Source organism: Schistocerca nitens, chromosome 7, assembly GCF_023898315.1.
Source record: "Schistocerca nitens isolate TAMUIC-IGC-003100 chromosome 7, iqSchNite1.1, whole genome shotgun sequence".
In the NCBI taxonomy this organism is placed as follows: Eukaryota; Metazoa; Arthropoda; class Insecta; order Orthoptera; family Acrididae; genus Schistocerca; species Schistocerca nitens.
Genome location: NC_064620.1, coordinates 290,323,449 through 290,348,145, shown reverse-complemented (window position 1 = coordinate 290,348,145; position 24,697 = coordinate 290,323,449). Strand labels below are relative to the sequence as shown.

Here is a 24,697-nt window from a genome sequence, read left to right as displayed (position 1 = left end):
TGTGGAGACCTCACGCCCCACGTGTTGAGCAATTCGGCGGTACGTCCACCCGGCCTCCCGCATGCCCACTATACACCCTCGCTCAAAGTCCGTCAACTGCACATACGGTTCACGTCCACGCTGTCGCGGCATGCTACCAGTGTTAAAGACTGCGATGGAGCTCCGTATGCCACGGCAAACTGGCTGACACTGACGGCGGCGGTGCACAAATGCTGCGCAGCTAGCGCCATTCGACGGCCAACACTGCGGTTCCTGGTGTGTCCGCTGTGCCGTGCGTGTGATCATTGCTTGTACAGCCCTCTCGCAGTGTCCGGAGCAAGTATGGTGGGTCTGACACACCGGTGTCAATGTGTTCTTTTTTCCATTTCCAGGAGTGTATTTTGGTTCCGAAATACCACAATATCAATAATTTTCATCAGTGCACCTATCAATAGCTCTGATCACTATGAGATCCAAGCCCTGACTCTATTCATCTCTCTACACAAAAGTTCCCAAAATATGCGCATATATGCTAATTTCTAATTGGCAGAGAAACATCACTGCCAATCGGAAAGCAGCATCAAACCTGCTCAGTCCCTCGTATATATATAACCAAACAACGTTTGTCACTGAATCAGTATAATAAAGTAACATAAATAAATTTTGAATATCCACAAGTACAAAATTAACTCACCACACACCGTAAGGTGGCTCGCGGAGTATAGATGTAGAAAAAAAAATAAAACCATTTTGCTGAAATCAGAATCTCGTTTCCCCAGTACTATGAATTGACGAAATAGTTTATGACAAAGTCCCTGATACAAATGACTAACACACATGTCATTCTCGAAAATTCCTTATGATAACAATTACTTCAACATATAGTATAAAAACTTTGCTCAAAACATTACTTCACATTCACACCTTCATTCAGTCTCATAACTAAGAACAATTATAGTAGCAATTAATAAAGAATTAGAAAATTAAACAAACAGAACTGCAAATAAAAATGACAGTGCTTTTCATTGCAGCTCAAATTGTGCCTGTCAGCTAGTGACCTCTATCAGATTGCATAGAAACTACATACATCTGTGCATCTTACACCTCCTGTTCTGTTCTGCACATGCCTTATACTGCACGTCTTTTCAATACTGTTACGATTCTAGTAGGCATGTTGTAAGGCGCTACACTCCACTGGGTCAAGTACACTTGTGCAATAATTTAGAACTAGTTGCATGAGTGATTTGTAAGTAATCTCCTTCATGGACAGATCGCATTTTCCCAGTATTCTACCTACAAATTGAAGTCTACCACCAGTTTTACCCACAACTGTGCCTATGTGGTCATTCTGTTTGATATCCATACAAAGTGATACATTCAGATATTTGTATGAGTTGGCCGATTTCTGTCGTGACTCATTGATTTTATAGTCAATGGATGCTACGTTTTTTCGTGTTGTGATATGCACAATTTTACAGTTCTGGACATTTAAAGCAAGTTCCCAATCTTTGCACTATCTGACTGAATATTTATTTAGCTTCTTTCAGCATTTCATCATAGATAATTGCGCCATCTGTAAAAAATCTGAGATTATTATTATATGGTCTGCAAGGTCATTAATATTCAAAATGAATGGCAAAGGTCCCAACACACTTCTCTGCAGCACACCTTAAGTTACTTCTACATGTGACGATGACTGTCCATCCAGGATAATGCGCTGCGTCCTTATTAGAGCTACTGTTGTATTTGTACACTGGAAGAACACAGGTATTCTGCATTGTAGGTGTTTACTTCTGTACTTAATCCCAAATAAATCAGTCGAAAACAGAAAATATCTAACACATTCTGTGCCAGAAGAGAGGGAAAACAGTCTGAAATTTCAGCAACATTAAATGTGCTCTCCAGGATTCGGGCCTTCTCGAACTTGATGGGTACAATACAGTGCCATAAGCAGTCACAGAGTAAGAATTCTACATTCCAGTTGTTATGCTGCACACTAATGTGACGAAATGGAGAGACGAATATTATCTTGGTGCAGCCCCAGTCTGATTCTACCAGCCAATATTTGACTGCTTTTGGGATGTTTTCGACATTCATTTAGTCGTATACTGACTCTAGACTACGCTTTACCTAACCAACACAAAAAATATAGCTGTTGGAACACATTTGTTAGACACTCAAAAATACGAAGCTTGAAAGTAATTAAATTAAACCCCTTACTGTGAACGGATATGAAGCTTTATGAGAAAACAAAGTATTATAAATGGCATCAGAGTCTTTTTAAAGTTTGTTTCCAGTTCTCAACTTCGAGGAATAGTCATGTTTCGTTCTTTTTAATATTCAGCAGGATGTTCTCAGTCATTCTGACTTTTTCTCCTTTTTTTCAAGTTTCTAATTTTCAGTTTCAACCTAACATTATGGGAATAAGAAAAACTTATTTTTGTGAATATTTTCTAGGTTCATTCCATAGCTCTTTCTATTTCCTGAATATAATCACATGAGGATGTAATTGCAGATCTTTGAATCAAGCAAGTGGCATGATTTTCATGTTACTAACGAAAAAGATGTATTTTGCATGTCTAATTGAAATATGCTGATGTTTAATTACCACACCAAAGCAATCTATTTTAAAAATACTGAGAATATAACTATCAAATTTTTGATGTGGATTATGTTTTGTGTATCCCTTGACAAATTTATTTATTGTGTCATGACATGTATCAAGCTCATCGAATCAGTTATATAAAAACTGGGAAGTTTTGAATCTTGCTCCTCTAGAAAAATTTCTGCAGTCAACCATGCTTGTGCCCAAAGATTGTAGAATTTTTTCAAATTAGCAGCTGCAACTTACGACTTATGCACATCGTAATTATGAGTAGATTTCCGGTCGGTTCGTTACGAATTGTCTGCCCATATGTAACGCGCAGACATTGGCGCAAAAATATGTAGCATGTTAACCGGCTTTTACGAAAAGGTTATATATTGACGAAAATTGTGATGTTTCACCATGTTATATGGTCCTCTTGTTTTTGCACAATTTAATCATGCACCTATGTCTAAATCACATTACAATGAATCACGCGTCACTGACGGACAGTTCAGTTGCGTAATTATTTATAGTGCAGTGAATGTGGTGGGCAGGAAATCGCGTATCTGTTAGAAATTACAGTGACTGAGAAGTCACAGATATCACAGTAGCAACTTTACATAATCTAACTGCGATTTCAGTCACAGTTAGCAGTCGCAAGTAGTATTTCACATTCAAAGACGTGAGCCATCTATTGGTCGAATTTAGCACTGCTTTCTGCGATTTCAGTGACAAGTCGCAACCAAGAGTCGCAAGTAGCAACTAAAAAGCGCGGTTAACAGTGGCATCTGTTGGCCAAAGTTCGTACTACGTCCATCTCTGCGGTACGCTATGGAGTCCAACTGCGATTTCCGTGACAAGTCGCAACTAAGAGTCGCAAGTAGCAACTAAAAAGCGCAGTTAGCACTGCCATCTGTTGAGCAAAGTTCATACTACGCTATTCGCTACCGAGAGACTGCGATTTATGTGACAAATCGCAACTAAGTGTCGCAAGTAGCAATTAAAAAGCGCAGTTAACATTCTTTTCCTAGTGCCATCTGTTGACCGACGTACGTACTTCGTTATGAGAGCCTTGTGCCTCACGAGATCGGTGTGCTGTGTGTGCATATGAAGGACTTATTTCATTAGTGGTACAAGTCTATTTTTGTTCATTTTGAGATACAGAGCCGTAAAGTAAAATGAGCGCTGAAAAATCTGCAATTGAGATACCAGAAATATTCAAGCATATGGCTTCTTGCTAGAGATGAACCTTTATTTATGTTTGTTTGGATCATTAATTTCAGAAGCATTATTGACAGAAAAGTGGAGGTAATGGACTAGTACCGCCATTGAAATAAGCCCTTCACATTATATGACGACATGCACATTCAGCATCAGTTATGGTTGGTCAAACACAGCTGTGACTCTGAAAGTATTATATTAATAAGAAGCAACATTGCCTTTTTCTCCTGAAAATATCAAGTAACGTAACAAATGTGTTTGATTCTGCTTCCAAAATGACAGTTTTGCTTAATACTCCACATGCCTACTGGACTTTGCGATGTTAACACAGAGGAACTCAAGACATCTGTATAAGTGTAGTGAAATGAAAACAGTATTATTGGGTCATAGGAATGCCTCACTTTTGTTCCGACACAGTTCAAGACTCGGGATAAAAGCTTTACACCTGGTGTTCTACATGGCAACTTCACACACAAGAACTTTTTGCCGACACTATTACCACTTACATAAGTAAGCTTTTCCTGTGTTACTTTCAAGTAATGCACTTAAGCTATTCCGGATTTAAATGGAAGATCTGTACTTCCCACTCTCATATCAACAGCCTCAAAATGCATATTGTAGACTTTGGGATATGTTACAGGTCAGTGTCACACCAAGATTGTGGTGAAAGGGGGGGGGGGGGCATGTCACTCTCCAACTAGTGTTTACCAGTAAATAAGTGGCGGAAAATTACGGGTATAGGACGGCTTAAACATGTGGAAAATATGATTTTCATTATTCACTCACTGTATTTAACATTTATTATTCCTTTAAAATCGCACAGCTTCAATAAAACACAGTTTAATCACTCATCTGCACACTTATTTCACAATTATGTCACTTTTAAACTGCAAAATCTTCTAAGAGCTGTCTTGAATCTTCACGAGTCTCTCTCAACAGCCTAGATGTGGATAGATACGTACAGCAACCAGTAATCAGTCAGAACCGTGTCTGCAAAACCACAAGGATTATTAAACAATTTTTGCTGTCACTAATTACAAGCAATATAATTGACAGAGTAGATTGCTAAAATTTGCTCTAACGAAAGCCACTCAATGGGGTATATTTCACATTTGCAAGAACGATCTCACTGAAGTAATTAAGTCCATCGAAACACTTAGAAACTAACCTCTCGTCTGACGAAAACGGTCTAAAGACGCAGTGGCAATTTCTCCAGATCTGTTGACAATGATATTTTGAGTTATCACTTTACTGAGTGACTGAAATGCAGTTCGCGTACCTGTGAACATAACCATATGTTAGAATTCATTTTATAAACACGAACTATTACGCTACTGTATGGCTACTTACATATTAATTACACTATTAATATTTTCACAGTTGTTTCTTTAACACAAAATTAAAGTCAACGGAAGAACAAACGTAAAACATACTTACCAATGACAGGTTTGTTGAGATGCAATTTTCTGTGTGGACAGATGTAACTTATTCATACGGTGGCGAGTCGCAGAAATCGCAGAAGTCGCAGAAATCGCAGAAGTAGCAGATATCGCAGTGGTAGAGTGCGGAGGGATACAAGAGCTGGATTCCTTAACTGCTATTCTTAACTGCGACAAATCACAGTTAAGAATAACAGATACTGAATAGTAGCATTCACAGAAATCACTGATATCGGAAAATCGCAGTTTAGCCCATCACTAGCAGTGAATTATCTGCGGTTCCCAAGGAAACGTTTGTTGTTGGTGTTTTAATCTTTGCGCCTATGTCAAAGTATTTCCGTCTGCCGTAAACAAACATGGCTTATTCTGTTAACATATCTGTTGAGGCTCCTATTGAAAATCAGATACAGGAAATATCATATGATGGGCAGGAAATCTATCAGAGGTAAGAATGTTCTGAGAAATGCCTTGTTTTGTTGCAGATTACTTTCATAATTGTTCTGAAGGGAAGCTGTATTCAGAAATCCCTAACAGACCAGAACCCACCAGTATTAAGCTTAATGTTTTATGTTACAGCCCCCTCTCTATGTCAGAGAACCTTGCGAAATTGGCTCAGAAAATTGATTTTAGTAAAACTGCTGTGGATGACTTGAAGAAAGATAATGGAGAAAACTTGGACAAAAGCGACGAAGAGTCGTCAGCGAAAGACCCAGTCAACTACCAGTCTTCGTTGTGGCCATGGGACTCTGTTAGGAACAAATTAAGGTTGTATACTTTTCCCACGAACTTCATAGTTGTTTACGGAGTTTGGATGTATGTGTATAAACAACCGCTTTATATCCTCACAGAATATGAGAATAATTCGTTTTTGTGGAATCTTTGTCTGTGCTCCTTTTTTTGACATGCATGAAATGATCTGTTCCTATCCCTCTGTCCATGCCAACTAGTATCAGACAAACGACGCATACATCCACACAACAGAAATTGTATGCAAATGAGTTAATAAAGATGCTAATGTATAGATAAAACTTATTGCTGAAGTTTTCGATACAAAGTTTGCAGTTGGTATAAAATTATGAGACTGAATGTTTTGTACAGTCGATAGGCACATGTAACATCTAGTCTAATCTAATCTAACAGTGCATAGCACCATCGTAGCTTTCAGAATTAGTAGTTACTTCCTCATGGAGGATGGATGGGTAGGTTTGGGAAGATTAAAAAGGAAAAATGAAATGAAATGATCTTGTGGTGTTGATGGCCGGGAGGCCCCGTCAGGGGGAGTTCAGCTGCCGAGTTGTAAGCTTTATTTCAGCTGATGCCACATTGGTGACTTTCATGTCTGTGATGATGAAGGGATGATGACAACACAACACCCATTCCATGAGCAGGATGAAGGGACAGCTAGCTGAGGTCTTGCTTCATCCATATAGTGCTCAGAGCCATTTGAATTTTATCCATATTCTTGTAGCTGCCGGGTCATGCTAAATGATGAACACATCAAGGAGCGCAGTCAACATTACCAGATACGAGTTGTGTTAGCTAAGGTTCCTGAGCTAGGGACAGGTAACCACTGCCAGTCTTCTGTAACCATAACCTCTGTGCTTATGGCAGTGACCACTGTGTGTTTTGATGGTGGAACATTTTATGCCCAAGGAAACTTGGAATCTAGTTTCACTGTCAGGACTGGAAAAAAAGGGCTAAACCTCTATGACAAAGAACCTCAACATCAAGTCCTAAGTGTAGGCATCATGAATGATTGTTGAGGTGATACAATTGTTAATGGGCATCCTCTGGTCAATGCAACACCAAATTGTGTAAGACTTGCACAGTTACCCAGAGTTCTGTCGAGTTGATATATACGTCTCTAGCTGCTTGTAGTAAATCCTACAGTGTCTAATAAAAGTAGTCGCAGAAATAGTATGGGCCATTGGGAAGTAATTGATTGACTTGTGCTGGTAGACAAAACAACAGTGGTTTCAACCCCTCTATTGCTTGCACTAAAACTGGGTTTACTATACGCTCTCTCTCCCTGTTATTCTCGTAAAGCCAGCCAGTACCCTCAAAGAGTAGAAGGAGCTCCTTTACCAGTTATTTATTAGACACAATTTCTTCAAGAATTAATGACCTGAATATTCTTTGTTTTTTGATCTCCAATGCTTCATACAGGCAGATTAACTGTGACACATTTCATTTCATTCACAACATAGTTTTCACTCGGGGGCTTCTTTATCTATACCAGTTGTGTGTAGGTGTTCCTAAGGCCAATCATTAGTCCTACCATGAGTTTAATCTGCCTCCTGTTTGAGCCCAGGATTGCAGAATTTCTCTTGAAATATGACTTGAGTATCGTTAGCTTGTTATGTTTTTGTTTTTTGATCTTAGTCCAATATTCTGCATGCTATCTCCTAATCCAGCTACATAGTTTTGATTTTATTGTTGGTCTGTTGATAGGACAGGCCCCGGTTGAACATGTGGAGTTGTCGCACTTGTCCTTGCCAGCCTATCAGCTTATTTGTTGCCACTAATTCCTGAGTGATCAAGAACCCACACCATGTTAACACTGTTGCATTCCCCTTTCCTCACAAAAGCTTCATGGCGTTTTGCAACAATCTTTGATTTTGTTGCAAGAGCTGATAGTGATTTCAGAGCTGCTCCTATGTCTGAATGAATGTAGATCCCATGGTCCTTGTTGCATTTAATGACAGTTCTCCACTGCGAACTTTCTGATAGCAGATATTTCCTCCTGGAATAAGTGCCAGCCTCCCTAGAGAGTGCTCTCTCTAGTCTAGGCTGTACCCCATACACCCTGACCCTAACACCATCTTCTCCACAGGGGGTTCATATCTCTCTTGTGAGTATGTGCTTGGCCACAATGTGTCCCCATCCCTTATCCCTTGTGGTGCTACTTCCCTTTCCATGCTGTAAACCTACCCCCCCTCCCCCTTTTTTCCCCCTCCGCCTTTCCTTTGGATTTTTTTCTTCGTACTGTTCATGCTTGGATCTTTTTTGTGATTTTGGACACTTTGGTTTCTTCCCATTTGGCATTCTACAACTATTCCTTTGTAACTACGTGGTCATTTTGTTGAGTTTGACTTGCTACTTTTGAAATTTTACAGAAGTTCGGATTGTGCAGGGAGGGTTGTTCAGTGCAGTGTATGTTCCACCATTGCACCTTCTTTCTTTGCACCCTTCTTTTCTTGCAAAGATACTACATCCAAAACCCAGTATGGAAGCCATTCCATTGTGGGGTGGGGGTCAACAATTTCCTGCACAGTGGTAGCCACCTAACCACACAGGAATCACTCTTTTGGTGCCTGAGCTGGAAACTCCTCACTCAAGCCAAGGAGTATGTACCTGTTGTAGCTGGGGCATGAGGACTCTGGGCAATGGTTTACAGGCCATGTAACCATTGCTGTGGCACCCATGGAAAGAGCCTCTTTTCAGAGTAGGTGGTACCATGGCAGAAGATTCACACATGAAGCAAATTAAGCTTTCATCCACTGGCACTGTAGTCTCTTCAGATGGGAAAGATTAGTATAATGCAGAGACATACAGCCCCATACTAGTGGGAGCGACATACTTTACCCAATACTTTGTCTGTTCTCAGACTGATGGGGATACCTTGGTTGCAATGAAACCATTGTTTTTTTTTTTTTTTTTTTTTTTGTCAAAAACAGTAAAACAGTGAAGACAAATTTGGGTAAGTTGAGTCTCTGGGGAAAATGAAACATGGTTCCTTATTAATTAAAACTTCCTCTGGTGCCCAATCTACAATATGTGATCATCTATGTGACATACCAATGGCCATGGCCTCATACAAAACTATGAATGTGGTCCAAGGAATCATCTTCCACTCCAAACAGGTGAGGAACTATATATTAATCTCCAGTGGCAAGGCATATACTTTCAGATGTGTACAAAAAAGGCTCTAAGATAATCATGTGGATAACAGGTGCCTTTAATCTTAGCCTTTGATGGGAATGTCATTCCAGAGGCAGCCAACATTCAACAGCTATTTAGGGTCTTGGCCTACAGTGCAGTCTTTGTGTCAATTCATTGGTTCTTGCAGAACACCTTGCGACCCACTTTATGACAGCATTGGCATCTTCTAGATGTGGCTACCTTTCTACTGCAGAACCAACTTAGTGCAGAGATCCCTGTATGTTTCTGTCTCCACCTAGTTGAATCCTACAGTGGGCCTTTCAGTGAGTGGGGGCTACTTCAGGCTTTTGTCTCAACCCAAGACACAATCCTAGATCCTGATGTAATTCACTGTCAGATGATCAAAAACCTGAATATTCCCCAAAGGCAACGTGTCCTAAGGGTCTTCAACTGTCTTTGGCTCCAAGGTGCTTTCCCCTCAGAACTGTGAGCTATTATAGTTGTCCGAGTTCTTAAGCCAGGCAAGAACCATACATCTCTTGATAGTTACCAGCCGATGAGTCTGAGTAAAGTATTCTGTAAGTTGCTTGAAAGGATGATTGTCCATAGATTATGCTGGGTTCTAAAATCTCAGGGCCTTTTATCCCTCTATCAGTGTGGTTTCCAGGATGGATGTTTAGCAACTTACCATCTGTTTAGGTTGGAAACAGCCATCTGACAGGCTTTTTGTAAATCCCAACACCCTGTCACAATCTTTTTTGACCTGCATAAGGCATATGGCACTGCTTGATGTCATCACATTTTAATCACCTTTCAGGACTGGGGCTTTCAAGGTCCCCTACCGATTTTATTGACCATTTTTATCCCACTGGTTGTTCCGGGTTAGACTCTACACTTCACTCAGCTCCCCACAGTTCCAAGAGAATGGTGTCCCACAGGGCTGTTTTTTGACAGTCACACTTTTCCTCATTGTCATTAATGGGTTAGTGACCTCTGTTGGACTGCTGGTCTCCCCTGTGTCGTATGTCAATGATTTTTGCGGTCGGTGTAACTCCTACATGTTGGCCTCTGCTGAAAGTCAGCTCCAAAGTACCATCTAGTGGGCCTCTGCATGGGCGCTTCCCGTGGTTTCCAATTCTCTCCTACAAAAATGTGGGTCATGCATTTCTGCCTGTCGTTCCACATTCATCCTGGCCTGGAGCTCTACGTAGTTACCTAGACATTGTAGCACAGCCCCTCTTCTTGGGCCTTCTGGCTGCCCTATGCTTGTGACGTGAAGACTAGCTGCATGTGGAAGCTTAACGTTCTGTGCTTCCTTGGCCACACATGTTGGAGTGCAGATCATGCTACTTTTATCTCTATTTACTGGGCTGTGGTTTTGTCCTGACTGGACTTTGGTTGCCAGCTTTATGGCTTGGCGGCCCCTAAGCTTTAAAACTGTTAGACCCAGTCCACCATCATGATGTGCATATGGCCACCAGGGCTTTTCGGGCTAGTCCTGTTGACAGTCTCATTGCTGAAGCAGGGATCTTCTTTTGTCAGATTTGACAGTACCAGCTCTTGGTCTTGTATGCAATCATAATTCAACAGTTTCCTGATCATCCCTCATATCCCATTCTCTTTACGTATGAGTGGTGTCGTCCTCTGAATACCTGTCCTTGGGTGGGACTACCAGTTGGTATGTGCCTCACTTCCCCCTTCCAAGGTCTGCATCTCATGCATTTTCCCTTGAATGTGCCCAGGCCATGGATTAGGACCAATCTTTTCCAAGGCCCTAAACTCGCTGCCTACCCCATGACCATTCAGTATCTGTTATGTCAAGTTCTTCAAGAGTTCCAGGATGCTACCATCTTTCACAGCAGCAGCTCCAAAACTCTGGATTATGTGGGTTATGGTTTTACTCTTCTTGCCATTAGCAGAGCTCTCCATTTTGTTAAACAGGCCTCCATGGATTTTGTTTTATGTGAACTGACTCAATGAGCAGTCTCCAGGCGATTGGCCAGTGCTATTCTTGCCAGGCTTTAGTCTCTGCAATTCATGACCTCGTTGACCTTCTTCATCTTGCTTGTGTTGCTCGGCATAGTCAAAGAGACCAATGCAGCATGGTGCTCTTCCTTCTGCTTCTCCCAGAAGGAATCTACAGTCCTATCTATGCAGTCTCCCCATCAGTCATACTAGGCTAACCCATAGTTTTCTTTTGTGTAATGAGCTACCCCCACATTGTGGTGGAGCCTTACAGACAGCAGCTCATATCTTGATGGAATGCCTCCTCCTTCTGGCCTCTGTGATAAGTATGGACTTATGGACACATTGCCTCTAATATTAGTGAGTGATTTGCAATTGGTTGAAGTGGTTCATAGTTCTCTCAGTGAAAGTGACTTTTATTCTCAAGTATAACATTTTAATCTGTCTGTAGAGCAGGGCCAGGTTGTTTGGGTGGGGCATCTCCCATTGTATGCTAGATATGAGGGATCCCTGACCCTACTTCCTTGACCAGGCTACTCTTTCACCCTCTTTTACTCTGTTTTAATCACTTTTAGATTCAGTTTGCTTCCTTTCTGCTGTACCTAATTTTCTATTCTGGTTGCCACACTTTGTTGAATAGTGGGTGCTCTTGACTGTAAATGGATCAAGTGTGACAGCTGGGAATGGGGCATTTCCTTTCACATGCAGAGCCCTGGTGATGCCCACCTTTTGACTTCCATATCTCCTTCATGTTGCTAATGTTACTGATGTTACAAAAGGTGTCCATTACATTTTTAGCCTTCTCTCTTTTCCTGCTATGAGTCTCCTGAGTAGATCAGAAAATGTTCTCTGTGCACATCTCTACAACTGGATTCACCAGTCTTTGATCGAGGGACTGATCACCTCATTGTTTGTTCACTTACTCCCCCCCCCCCTCCCCCCTCTCAAACCAGCTAACGAGCACCCTTGTCTGTCTTCAACCTCTCATTAAACTAGATTGTGTCTCCTGAATGGTATTGTGGTTCACTATTCCTCTTCTCTCTACTTCCAGTTGTTACCTTGAAAGGGGTATATTGACGCAGCTGGAAGTTATTGTATAGTCAGCTGACATTTCCCTGACTTTTCTGATATTCACCCCATTCACTAATTGGTGTGGGATTTTGAAGATAAGGTTTCCATTTATTTCCAGTTTCAAACAGTATGCCCCTTGTCACTGTCTCCATTGTAATTCAAAGGTGACCAGCGTGGTGTCCATCTCAGCAGTTGGTGTACTGCTAATTCCCTCTGTTATGACTAAGTGGGCAAAACTTTGCACATTGCCAAGTTCTTTAGCAGCCATCTCCTGTCTACTTTATTTCACCATACTGTAGCTTCAAAAGTCATCATAGGTCTTATTTCAGTACCTTTACATACTCCTGGGGGTTGGACCCTGCTTGTTACTACAGACCCTTCTAGTGCCCATGAAAGAGCACTTTTCACTTTGGACCACATAATCTTTGTGTGAGGGGGCCATGATAGTTTAACACCAGGGTTGCCCCTAAATACACTGTCTACTTTACTATTAGAGGTCTGTGAAAATGCTCGAGATTTCGGTACATGTCATGGATATTCTTCCTCGCGAACAGTACTACAACAGTTTTCTTGGGACTGACTCTTAGATCCTGTTTCCTGCACTATCTGTGCAATTGTTCTAACAGTACTAGCAAATTTGCCAAGTACTACTATCCTTGGTAAAAGTAACCTCTAGTATTTAACTTTTCAATGAACTCATTCATCCCTAGGTTCCATGGTACGGGAGGGGGGGGGGGGGGGGGGGGAGCCACTCTTTCGAAGCTCCCTCTAGTGGTGTTGATCACCATTTTCTTACTCGTTGTGGTGGTTTCTGCTTTTTGTGTACTCAGCATAAGTCTTAATCCATTTGCGATGGTGGTCTCAAAGCCATGTTTTTCTGCAGCTCTAAACATGGATTTGAAAGTCATATTGCTAAAAGCCTCCTCAGTACCCAGGAAAATGCAGAGAGCGATTACTTGGAAGTGTAGAGCTTTTTCCACCTTCCCAGCAAGTTGCTGAAGTGGTGTTTCACAACATTTGCCTGGTTAATGTGCATATTGGTTTTTATGTAGAGGAACCTCAGTTAACTTCCATTCCCTAATGTGCACATTAACCAGTTTTTCTAATGTCTTTAGGAGAAAGGAGGACATAGCTGATCTGTCTCGTGTCCTTAGTCTTGGTAGGAACAATTCTCCTGGCCTTTAGAATGAAAACTACCATCATTCTCCTCCAAGCATTAGGAATGCTCCTATTGCTAGACTTAGTTTAAACAGTCTGTGTAGGAATCTAATTAATCTTCCTCCTGTTTGTTTGCAGTAGAGTCAGAAAGATTCCATATGGGCTTGGTGACTTGAACAGTTTAAACATTCTCACAACCCACTGCATTTTTTCTGAAATCAACACCAGTTCTTCCTTTAATTACCTTTAAACTAGTACTTTTCAGGGACTGAGTCCAGATCTGTGTTTTCTGCAGAGAGCATTGAGGGAAGTGGCTCTTGAGATCATCTGTCATCTCTCATGCTGTACTTGTGCATCCATCATCCTCTTTCCATAGAGTGCCTCCTAGATTAGTTGGTATTCTAGTGAGGGTTTTATGAAGTCTGGCACAAGTACGTGTACCTTCCATCTCCTCACAGAGTATGTTTCAGGATGCTAGTTTTGCTTGCTTAATTGCAAGGTTGTATTTGGCAAGGGCCTCCCGATATTCTCTTGTAGCATTGAACAGTCTTCTCATTGCTTCCTTTGCAAGTCCAGATTATTGCTCCACCAAAGTACATTCCTGTCAGTGCACTACTTGGTGATTGAACAGGTTTTTAAACACAAGTTCATAAGGACAGACTTCACTTTACCTGCCATCCTCAAGATATACTGGATTTCACATTGAAGTTCTGACTCCAGATAAGCATGAGTTTTCTTTCTTTCCTGCATAAGCCTGTGTCTGTTTTCCTAGGATTCCTGTAAGCCATGGTCTGTTTAAGACCCATTCCAACCTCAAACTTAACATGCACTTGGTCAGATAAAAATGGCTCTGATGCCATATGACATTGTTTGACAAAGCTGACAGTTAAGATGGACCCAAAAGTTATGTCATTTACTACTTCCCTTCTTCAATTCCTGAAGGTAAGTTCCCTACAGCTACTCAAGATCATCAGATTGCCTCAGTTGTTGGTATCACTGCTTCCCCCACCAAGTTGTGAGCACTGACATCGCAACCAACCAACAGTTGTCAGCTGTAAGCAGCTTTCTACCAATCTCTTGACTTCCTAGGAAGTCGGAGCACAGTCCACCTAAGGAAGGTAACCTCAGCCAATAAAATTTCCCTCATGCTTCCTTCCTTACTCTGTTTCATCCTGATGGGCATTAATTAAGTCCCTGGAGCAAAAGTTGCCATTGGCATGAATGAGAGTCCATTCTTGGCATAAATAGATATTCTATATTGTTTTAGATTTCTAGCATAAATCAACTTGCCTCTAATTCCCCTGAGGCCTGATTCACCCCGTTTATGTAAATAGGATTCCTGGATCACGGCCATGCGGTGAAATGCTAATTACTCAGGGAGGGCACCTAGTATCTTGAGGCTCCATTCACAACACATGGGAGACCATTGCAGTAGCTGCACAGCAGCCGGCATGACCCTCAGCTTCATGTGAAAAAGCAAGCCTCTCCATCCACAAGGGCAATGCTGCAACATAGTGGTGGCCTTCGGAAGGCGACCATTGGAAAGTGATAACTTGAGGGCAGATTTTTGGGGTCAACTGATCCTACTGATACCAGATGGTAGCTTCAGCCTGTGACATAGTGATGTTGTGGTGTGTGGCATCACACATGCACAAAGAGAAGGTGAATGGAACACTAACATTGCTTTTTGTGTGTCTTTTGAAACATAAATTGTAGTGACAGACTGATCTGTTGTGTTTCCCAAAGTATAGGTTAGGTTGAAAGTTTGTTGAGAGTTGATTGAGAATTGGGAAGCAGTATTGGAGGCTTCAGTCAATCCAGTCTTTGCATTTGTTGGTGTATTTCATACGTTGTATTTTAAGTGCATATGTTTTTTTTATAGATGTATCATTCAACAAATGGTTCTTGTTCTCATAGTGTATAAAAAAGAGGAGTAATTTACAAAACAAAAGTAGATACACAATGTGTCCGATGTTGTCCCACATATACATCCTGAAAACACGTGAAGTCACCAAGTGAGATGGCACAGTGGTTAGCACACTGTACTCGCATTCTGCAGTATGATGGCTCAAACCTGTGTCCAGCCATTCTGATTTAAGTTTTCTAAGATTTCCCCAAATTTCTTCAGGGATGGTTCCTTAGAAAGGTCACAGCTGACTTCCTACCCTAATCTGATGGGCTCGATGACCTTGCTTGTTGCCCCCCCCCCCCCTCCCCCAAATCAACCAACCAACCGTGTGAAGTCTTGCAGTTTCATAGCCCTTATGTGTGCTACCTAACAAATCTATTCCGGTGTTGAATACAACAATGAAAGTTGCTGTGTTGTTGCTTAAATAAAATAACTTTGTGATAAGTAGCAATGGAGTGTGTGCATGTGGGTTGCAAGGGGGGGGGGGGGGGGAGTGCTGCACCATGCAGCCAGTTGCACTGGACAAGACTGTTCATATACCTGCAAAACAGGCAACATAGTGTAACATGTGTCACTTGACTGGCTCCTTCTACTTGACTTCGTGAAATGCTGAGAGAGAGTAAAGAACTATTATTATTGCAGCGATGTGGTACTTATTCATTAGGCTAGTCACCTTTGTAGTGCAGTGTGATGCCAGCAATTAATTCCCTGTATTATACATATGCTTATATTTTGTGATATCATTTTTAAGGAAAAGACAACTAAAAGAAATTTTCTACGTGCCCAGGGGCTTCAACAATGTGTGCAGTAGCTATATGATAAATTTTTGTACAAAAATTAAGCTGTTAGAGTAATGATGTTTTTTGCATTTGGTAGTGAAATACACAACATTTTCAGGTTACATTAATAAATGCTTGCACCTGAATTGCAGATCGCTTGCAAAAAACAGTTCCAGATTACACAACACATCCAAGCTTCATTTCAGATTTCAGAGGTGGCAGAGAATTAGTTTCATTGCCAGTCAACACCAGAAAATGTGGCTAGTACCTAAAGGACTGTAGAAAACAATATATTGTAAAACAGTTTATACAAGGCTCTCATGTTGGCAAAAATAGCCAGCATGAAACTGAACAATTCAGTACATGGTGATTTTTTTTAAAAGTCATAAAAATTCGCACTGTGTTTTTGCAGATCTAAGCCAAATATGTGACAGTAACATGCACAGAATATGCGGAGTACATGGGTGTATGAAAAAAATGAAAAAATAAAATAAAACCTGTGCCATGTTATAGTCACAAATGCTGCCACATATGAATAAAGCAGGTGAACGGCTTGAATGCAAAGTCTGGTACACACTTTGTACAAAGTAGCAGAATAGTTATGACTCCTGCAACTTGAAGAAAATATTATATTGTCCAGATTAGAAAATGTGTTTGTTAAAGCTTTGAGACTAAAACTTTCCAAGTAAATGTTACAAGAAGCTTTACCGCCCCTTAACCCTGTTTTAAATAGATGCAGCTCATGGCTTGAGGCTGTTTTCTACTGCTGTGACCATTTGGGAAATGTTAAAAGTGATACTCTTCTCATATTATGATGGAAAATGCCAGTAGCCAAATCGAACTGTATGTCTGTGATGTCATCCAAGCCATAAGTTTTAAAATTGATATGAGAGACTTTGACACAATTCAATCTATATCTGGAGTAAATACAGGGTATTTATATGAGGTTTGTCAACAGGTAATGTACCAAGGTTACTCTTAATGCAAAATGTGAAAGTCCCTTTCCAGAGCAAACTGTGCACATAGCTTATGTGGAGCCCAGAGGAACTGTCCAGCATCCACATTTCCATTAAGGGCACTAAGAATTCAGAGAAAGCTTCTATAAATCATATCACATGTCAGTAACTTGATATAAGCAATCTGACGACTGCAAGGAACAGACCCTATCTTCTTCTTCTTCTTCTTTTTCTTTTTTTTCCCCTCACGCATGAAGCTGGATAGTCAGTTAAGTAGTGACGGACTGGTTTAGGGTCCCTTCTATGCTCCTAAGATGCCTACATGCCTATAAAGGCAAACTAATTAAAAAAGACAACAATTAATAAAGGGGCGTGCTGGAAGAAGCACATAAGCTGGTTCAGAGATATTATTCCTAAAAACTAACAACAACTACAATCAAATTTAAGGAGCTACTGCCTCTTAATCAAGGGGGATGGGGGTCCTTGCCCTGTCTTTGGACAGGGCAGACAATGAATGGTTCACAGTACTTTGTTTGATGTCATCTGGCAGTGTGGGGAAACTTGCTTCAGTGGCGCACTTGGTGGTAAAGGGCTGCCCAAATGGCCAGGGATTGGATGGTAAAAAACCCACCTGGTAATCCTAGTGCACACTGCACTTCATTACGCTACTTACGCCTCACTGCACACAGTATTCCAGGTGCTGATACTGGTGGGGGATGAACCAGGTGTCCTGCATCAGCCTTGGTACAGCTGATGTCAAGGGAAGCACCTGGAGACAACACGGCTGGGGAAGGTGGTATTGAAGACGCATTAGCACTTCTCTCATTAACTGAACTATGACAAAACATTGACACAGGATGTAGAGGCAAAATCCTGCTGTCTGTGCGTACTCCAGCAAAATGTGCAGACAGTGATGTGAGCCGCATGGTGTTGCGTGAGATGAGCTGCCAAAAGTGCAGCCAGGTGGTGTTGCCTCATCAAAGTGGAAGAAGAAGCTGCCCGAGAAATGGTTTGGTGTGTATGGCATCTGGAAAGTGTGGCAATCTAAGCTATACCTCTGACAGAAGTGACGCGAAGGTGCTTGGGGGGGGGGGGGGGATTACAGTGGTACCTTGGCCAGTAGTCGCTTCACTGACCGCTGGCTTTCTGTCAGTGCAGCCTGTCATCTGCTGCTACAGGTGGAGGTGAACGGAAGGATTTGCCACACAGTTCCACCCTTACAAAAGGAAAACTGGTGCCAACCATGCAGAGGGGTGTTTGGAGATGACTGAGGATGTCTGCTGGGGGGTGGGGGACATGTATGGGCTGTCACTGCTGTGCTAGTGCTCATGGTGTGGTTCCCTGTGAGAGGAGGGGCAGGGGCAGCTCCTGTGCATGGTATTGGGAGCCTGTGAAATAGTGTTGCTACTCTAGTGGTGCAGGTGTTAGTGGCGGTGGTGATGGTACTCTGTCAGGAGTGGCAGTCACCTGTGAGATCAGGGTGGCATCGGGGTCCCAGGATGGGGTGTCAGTCATATAGTTGATTGGCAGTGGGCAACAGGCAGCGTTGGGGGGCTGCGTCAGTGGTAGTGTGTTGGACACGGCATCAGGAGTGACGTTGACTGGTGGCACATCAGGAACAGCATAGGGGATGGTTTTGGCCTGCATAGCATTGGAGGCTGTGTTGGTGGTGCTGTGACTGGGACTGGTGGAAGGTGGGGGCAACTCCATATCAATGGTGCTGTGATCGTTGGCTGGAGGGGTCTCTAGGACATAAGCCAGCTTGTGTCTGTTTATAGAGATGGTTATTGTGGCCCCATACAAATGAATGGAAAAGTCTTGTTCCTTCATTACTACACTAAGTGCAGGCCCAAATACTGAGGGCAGGACGTAAGCTGGTAGGCATCCATCTAAAGCATGATGTGTGCATGCTGTGAGGTCAGAGTGGATGAAGGTATGGTGCTCACCATGATGTAGCAGAGGTGTTCGTTGTAGCTGAGCCATGAGACCTTGGAGCTGATGTACGAGAACTGGAATGGTTCTGTTGGAAAGCAGTGAGATTACTTGCTGGAAATGGCGAGTGGCTGTCTGTATATCAGCCCCACAGGAGAAGTTCCCAGGTGAATTTTATGTGCAATCCTCAGGCCTAGAAGTACCAGGGGTAGGGCAGCAGACATTTGGATGAATAGCATGTAAGGGCAGTTTTAAGTGTGCCATGGAACTGCTCCACCACTCCGTTAGCTGAGGATGGTAGCTGGAGGTATGGTGGAAATTGGAGCAACAGGTGGCTGTCAGAGATTGGAAGAGGGCCGAGATGCACTGGTACCTGCGATTTGCAATGATGTCGGGGGGCATCCAGTGTGGGACACCCAGGTCTGAACAAAGGCTACAGCCACAGTTTCAGCTGAAATGTCAGGGATAGGGACAGCCTCTGGCCAGTGTGTAAATCTGGCTGTAATTGTCAACAGGTATCGACATCCATTGGAGGAGAGTAGTGGGCCGACTATGTTGAGATGTTCCTGCATGTGGAGGGGATGGATGGCCACATGGGAGTGAGCGTGCTGTCCAACCATGGCGCGCTGGTATGGAACACAGGTCCGGACCCAGTTGCTGCAGTCACATTGAATGCCCGGCCAGACAAAGCATTGCTGCATGAGGGTGACAGAAGTGTGGATGCCTGTGTTGTGTGAGGTCATGGACATGGTCAAATGCCAGTTTTCAGAAGGTAGGAGGGAGAAAGGGTAGTGGGCAATCATTGGAACCATCAGGTTGTGGAGGATCCACAAAGCCATCACACCAGATCTTATGGGCAGAGCGGGTATGGATCTTACCTGGAGGTTGAGGCCAGAGTCAGCATTCGGAAGGATGTGGGCTAGGTCCAGATCATCCTCCTGAGCAGTGGCAAGGGCATTGTTGTGTAAAGTTTGCCACAATGATGCTGATGCCGGCAACATGCCAGAAATTAGTAGTGAATTGTGCGATGTACTCCTGCAGCCTAAACTGTCGCAGTGAGATCTAGTCCATGTCTTTCCTGCAAAAACTAGAGGCAAGGGGGTGGTGATCTATAGAGATTGGAAATAGCGGATGGCTTCATGGACTGTGAGCAGCAGCTAAAGGTCATATCCGCCCCAGTACCATTGTGTATCAGTGAGCTTGGATGCCAGATGTTGTTCACACATTGTTGTAGGTTGGCTCCAACAGCCATCTGGCTCACATCCGCTATTATTGTGAAGAGGGCACTAGGGAAGGGGTGGACTAAAAGGACCACATTGGCGAGGTCTCATTTTGTTTTCTCAAAGCTCTTGATCCTGGCCTGGATCCGAGGGACCAGTTTGTTGCTTTTGTTTCTACCGCTCTGGGGTGGCAGCAGCATCCTTAAAATGGCGACGGAAGAATTTACCATGCTGACGATATGCTGGAGGCCTTAACATCGCTTGCCCCGAAAATGCATTTAGCTGTGTTGGGGATCATTCCAGCTTTCTGTAGGTGGGAAAAAATTTTGGGTCGGTGTTGGCAGTGTTCGGTAGGGTCCCTGGGGTAGATGAATGTATCATCTAGGTAGGCAAAACAACGCAGTGTGCCCTGGAGGATGTTGTCCAAAAATCATTGCCATGTTTTTGTGGTATTAAAGAGGCTGAATGTTATGAATGCTCTCTCAAGCAGGTTGAAAGGTGTGATTGTGGCTGTTTTCTCAATGTCCTCTGGGGTGCGGAGGGGATGGGGAGTGGGATTTGTGTGTAGGCTTCATTGCAATGTACTTTACTGAAGATACTAGCTCCCGAGATGGCGTTGTTGTAGGTGTGGAGGAGTGGGACAGTATAATGGTCAAGGATGGTGGGGGCTTTGAGTTTATGGTAATCGCTGTCAGGGCACCAGGAACTGTTGTTCTTGAGGGAGGGGGGGGTGAAGACCTGAGAGCCAGGGGCTTCTGGAAGGATGAAGTACATTGGCGACGAGCTGCTCTTTGAACTCCATTTGTACGATTTTGTGCTCGTGAGGAGGGAGGGGACAGAAAACCGGGGAGGCAGGGATGATGGTGATGTAATGCAGAGTGTCATGCTGAACGTTCCAGGGGTCAATGGGTGTCTGGATGAGGCAGGGAAATTCTGCAAGGAGCTGAGCATATAGACCTGAAATCACCAGCTGTTTCATGGTGAAACAGGTGTCAGGATGCTAGCTGCAATGGGTTGATCTACTGGGGTTACTGTTGACTAAGTGATGCTTCGCTACATCGGTCAGTAGACTGTAATGACCAAGGGAGTCGGCACACAGAATGGGATCAGTAATGTCTGCGACCGTGAAGGTCCATGGGAGTTCGTGCTGAAGGCCAAAATTGGGTGAGTGGATATGCACCCCGTAAGTAAGGATGGATGACTTGTTGGTGGTGGTTACGAGGAGGGGAAGGGGGGGGGGCAAGATTTAGAAGTAGTTTGTGGGGAAATATGGATAAGTTGGAGCCAGTTTTGATGAGGCAGGAGAAAGAGGAACGAGTGTCATTCAAATCCTGTATGAATAGGTGTTGTGAAGTGGTGCAGCAACTGTACTTACTATATCCTGACCACTTGCTGTTGCTTCATGCCACCTTGGCAAATATTACCAAAATTGAGAACATTTATTATACCCACTCTTTTTAGAAATAATTTGATTATCTAGGAGAGAAGATTCCTTTTTGCTGCAAATAGGTATGTTCATAGCAATAAGGCCTCTGGTGTTACAAGTAGATGATGGCTGTTCTTCAAGAAATACAATTTTTGCTGTTTTTGTCATCAACCCTAAGGTGGCTTGATGCAAATCTCAATTTCTGCTGCTTATTTTGTGTCCTACAACCTCAAGAATGTCTGCTATATGCTTGTGTCTAGGGCTGCCCCTGCAGTTGTTTGTACTATCGTCCCTTCAACTATAGTTTTCAGCAACAATTTGTATGTGCTCATCCAGCCTATCTCTCTTGTCTCCTTATGTTCTTTCTAAGCCATTTTTTCCTCATTGACTCATCCTCAGTATCTTCATTTCTTATTTGATCAATCAACACGATTCTCACATGTCTCCTGTAACACCACTTTTAAAAAGTTTCATTTTTATCTTCCATGTTGTGTATGTTTTGCACCCATACAGAAGAGTTTTTTTAACATAGCTTTTCATGATACTTTTCTGGTCTTAGAGTTTATATGTTTGAATCTTAGCATCTACTTCTTTACATAGGAAGCCCTGTTGCCTTGTACAATCTCTAATAGAATGTGTCTTTTTCATATTCCTTCTTTATTTACTCTACTTCGTAGTACAGCTAAATTTTTCCATCTCTTCAAGAGTCTCTTGTCCGAGTTTAATATGTATCTACTTGGCATGCTCACCTGCTGCCTGCACTACCACCTTAGTTTTCTTTTTGGTTATATGTAGCCATCAGGTAGCACACCTACCATTTCATTGGGCACAAACTGCTAAGCACTTATTGCAGTCACATGGTTTCATTTTTCAATGTTTTCAGTTTGCTTAAGCTGGTATTATGGTGCAAAGTACCTTTTTCTGATGTTTGGAAGTCTGCCATGACATCTTTTTTGGTTAAATAGCATATGTGTCATGTGAAGTTGTCACAATCTTTTTCGTAAGTACACTTAATGTTTCTGACTAATAATTCTCATGAAAATGTAATTTGTGTTGATGTTCACAGTTTTCACTTCGTTTCCATTTTTGTGCCAGCACTGTGAAGATGATCAATGATCAAAACTGGTTGTTAATAAATATATTGTATGACAGCAATTTGTTTACCGTGCATTTCTCCAAGTACAGGGTGTTTAAAAATGAACATACTGGTTTTAAGGCTTTGTAGCATTTATTGCATTCAGCTTACATTATTATAAAAATACATTAAATGAAAGAACAACTCACACAGTTTTCCTTACAACTATTCAATGTGAGCATTATTCGTCACACAGCACACATTGAGCTGATAGGCAAGATCTTCCCAAACCTTAATCAATGTGTCTGAGGTCATTGTTGCAACAACTGTTTCAGTCCTGTTTCTGAAGTCAGCTACTCCAGCTTGTAGTGCAGGTAGATACATGTGACCCTTTATGAACCACAAAGGTAAAAATCGCTTGGCATCAGATCAGGTGATGGTGGAGGCCATGCGTAACAAGCTCTGTAATCTGCCCCTTGCAACCAACGTCATTTAACCACTCATGTAGTGTGTCACACCAGAGATGGCACACCATCTTGCTGCCAAATAAATTTCTGTGGTTCAGCTTCTTCCAGTATAAAGAAAGAGCCATAGTTCTAACACATCAAGATATGAAGTACCAGCTACAGTTGTTGCTCTTAAACTTTCCACTGGAATACGACACAAGGAACATTTAATTTAGGGAAGTCTCGTTTCAACTGTGCCTTCTCGTGGGGATTTGGTGACCCCCAGACACACATTATGTGTGTTCACATTTCCACTTCCATGAAATGTCAAGTCATGACTGAAGACGACAATCCAGAAAAGCTTGGTGGTCATGCACCAACATTTTGTTTGCAAAGTTGGTAAGTAGACCATAGTCTGTAGGTTTTAGAGCTTGTAACAGGTTTACAAATAAAATTATTTGAGCTACTCTTTCATTTGATGTACTATTTGTAATTGTAAGTTGAATATAATAAATGCTTCAATGTATTAAAACAGGTATATTCCTTTTGGAACATGCTGTATATTGATGCTGTTGACAGTCACCTGACAAATTTTTGAGCTATGATATGAGTTTTCAAACCATCACCATGGTCTCAGGATGACAATTGTGGTGAAAAGTTTATGGAGCAAGGAAGATACTAGATGAATTTAACTCTGCAGCAACTTTGAAATAAATTTTTAATTCTCAAGATTGTTTATTATTTCAACAGGAATGCCTTAACAGAAGTCTGTGTTTTGCATGATGTATTGGTCATTGCTAAAGAAAAACGTTATATGGTTCTTGACCCAGTTCCACAAGAAAACATAGAGACAAAGGCAATGGTGCAAGTGTATGCAAGAAAAAAGGTAAAAAATATATGTATACATGTTATCAGAATTAATGATTATTATAATTGATTTGTGATCTTGTCTGAGGTAAAGGGCTTGATCTGTTGAAGGCCTTAGCAGCAGCAGCATCAGTTCTTTTAACTGGCGCCGAAAGACTGAGAACTTCACAGAGCGAACTGGTGCGAAATAGAAATGTTCCTGATTTTCACATAGAGCTTCTAAGACTGAGACAGAACTGGCGGCTGAAAAAAGTATCAAATTCTATAATTGGAGACTTGAGCTATAGAACAGGTACTACTAGTTTAATGAAATGAGTGTGGTTATGGTTATTAATAGTGTTATTACTAAGAGTCTATCATTAAGAGTGATACTTTTTAAAATTTTAATGGGGGAAAATTCTTGTATCAAAGTAAATTGTGCTTTATTTTGAAGCTTAGGTACTGCATTGTTTTCTGAACAAAATATCATTCAAATGTCCACTACAGCTTTGAACACACTGATGCACTTGACGGCTGCAGTTGTTAATTAGTGTGTCCAACATTAGCACCATTTTGTCAGGAATAGCCCAATTAATGCTTGCCTCCAAATGTCCTGAAGTTTGTGCTGTGTCAGCATAGATCTGGGCTTCTATGTAGCACCAAAGAAAAAAAACTACAAGTATTAAATTATGTGACTATGGTGACCAATTCACATATCGATGTCTTGAGATGATCTGGTCGCCAAGTTTATCCCTCAGCAAATCAAGCATAGCAGCAGCAGCTGCTGTGTGACACACAGGGCCATC

The 24,697-nt window shown here is 42.1% G+C and overlaps 1 protein-coding gene across 1 annotated transcript in view; it reads left to right on the top strand.

The window, feature by feature from the left end:
* Positions 1-5,546: 5,546 nt before the first annotated feature.
* The window catches only part of LOC126195155 (mediator of RNA polymerase II transcription subunit 17), a 99,333-nt gene continuing 80,182 nt past the window's right edge, over positions 5,547-24,697 (top strand). The window contains exons 1-4 of the mRNA XM_049933662.1: positions 5,547-5,671; positions 5,803-5,991; positions 23,796-23,931; positions 24,024-24,204. Coding sequence (XP_049789619.1) covers positions 5,583-5,671; positions 5,803-5,991; positions 23,796-23,931; positions 24,024-24,204 — 595 coding nt within the window. The 5' untranslated portion in view covers positions 5,547-5,582. The remainder of the gene's footprint in view (positions 5,672-5,802; positions 5,992-23,795; positions 23,932-24,023; positions 24,205-24,697) is intronic.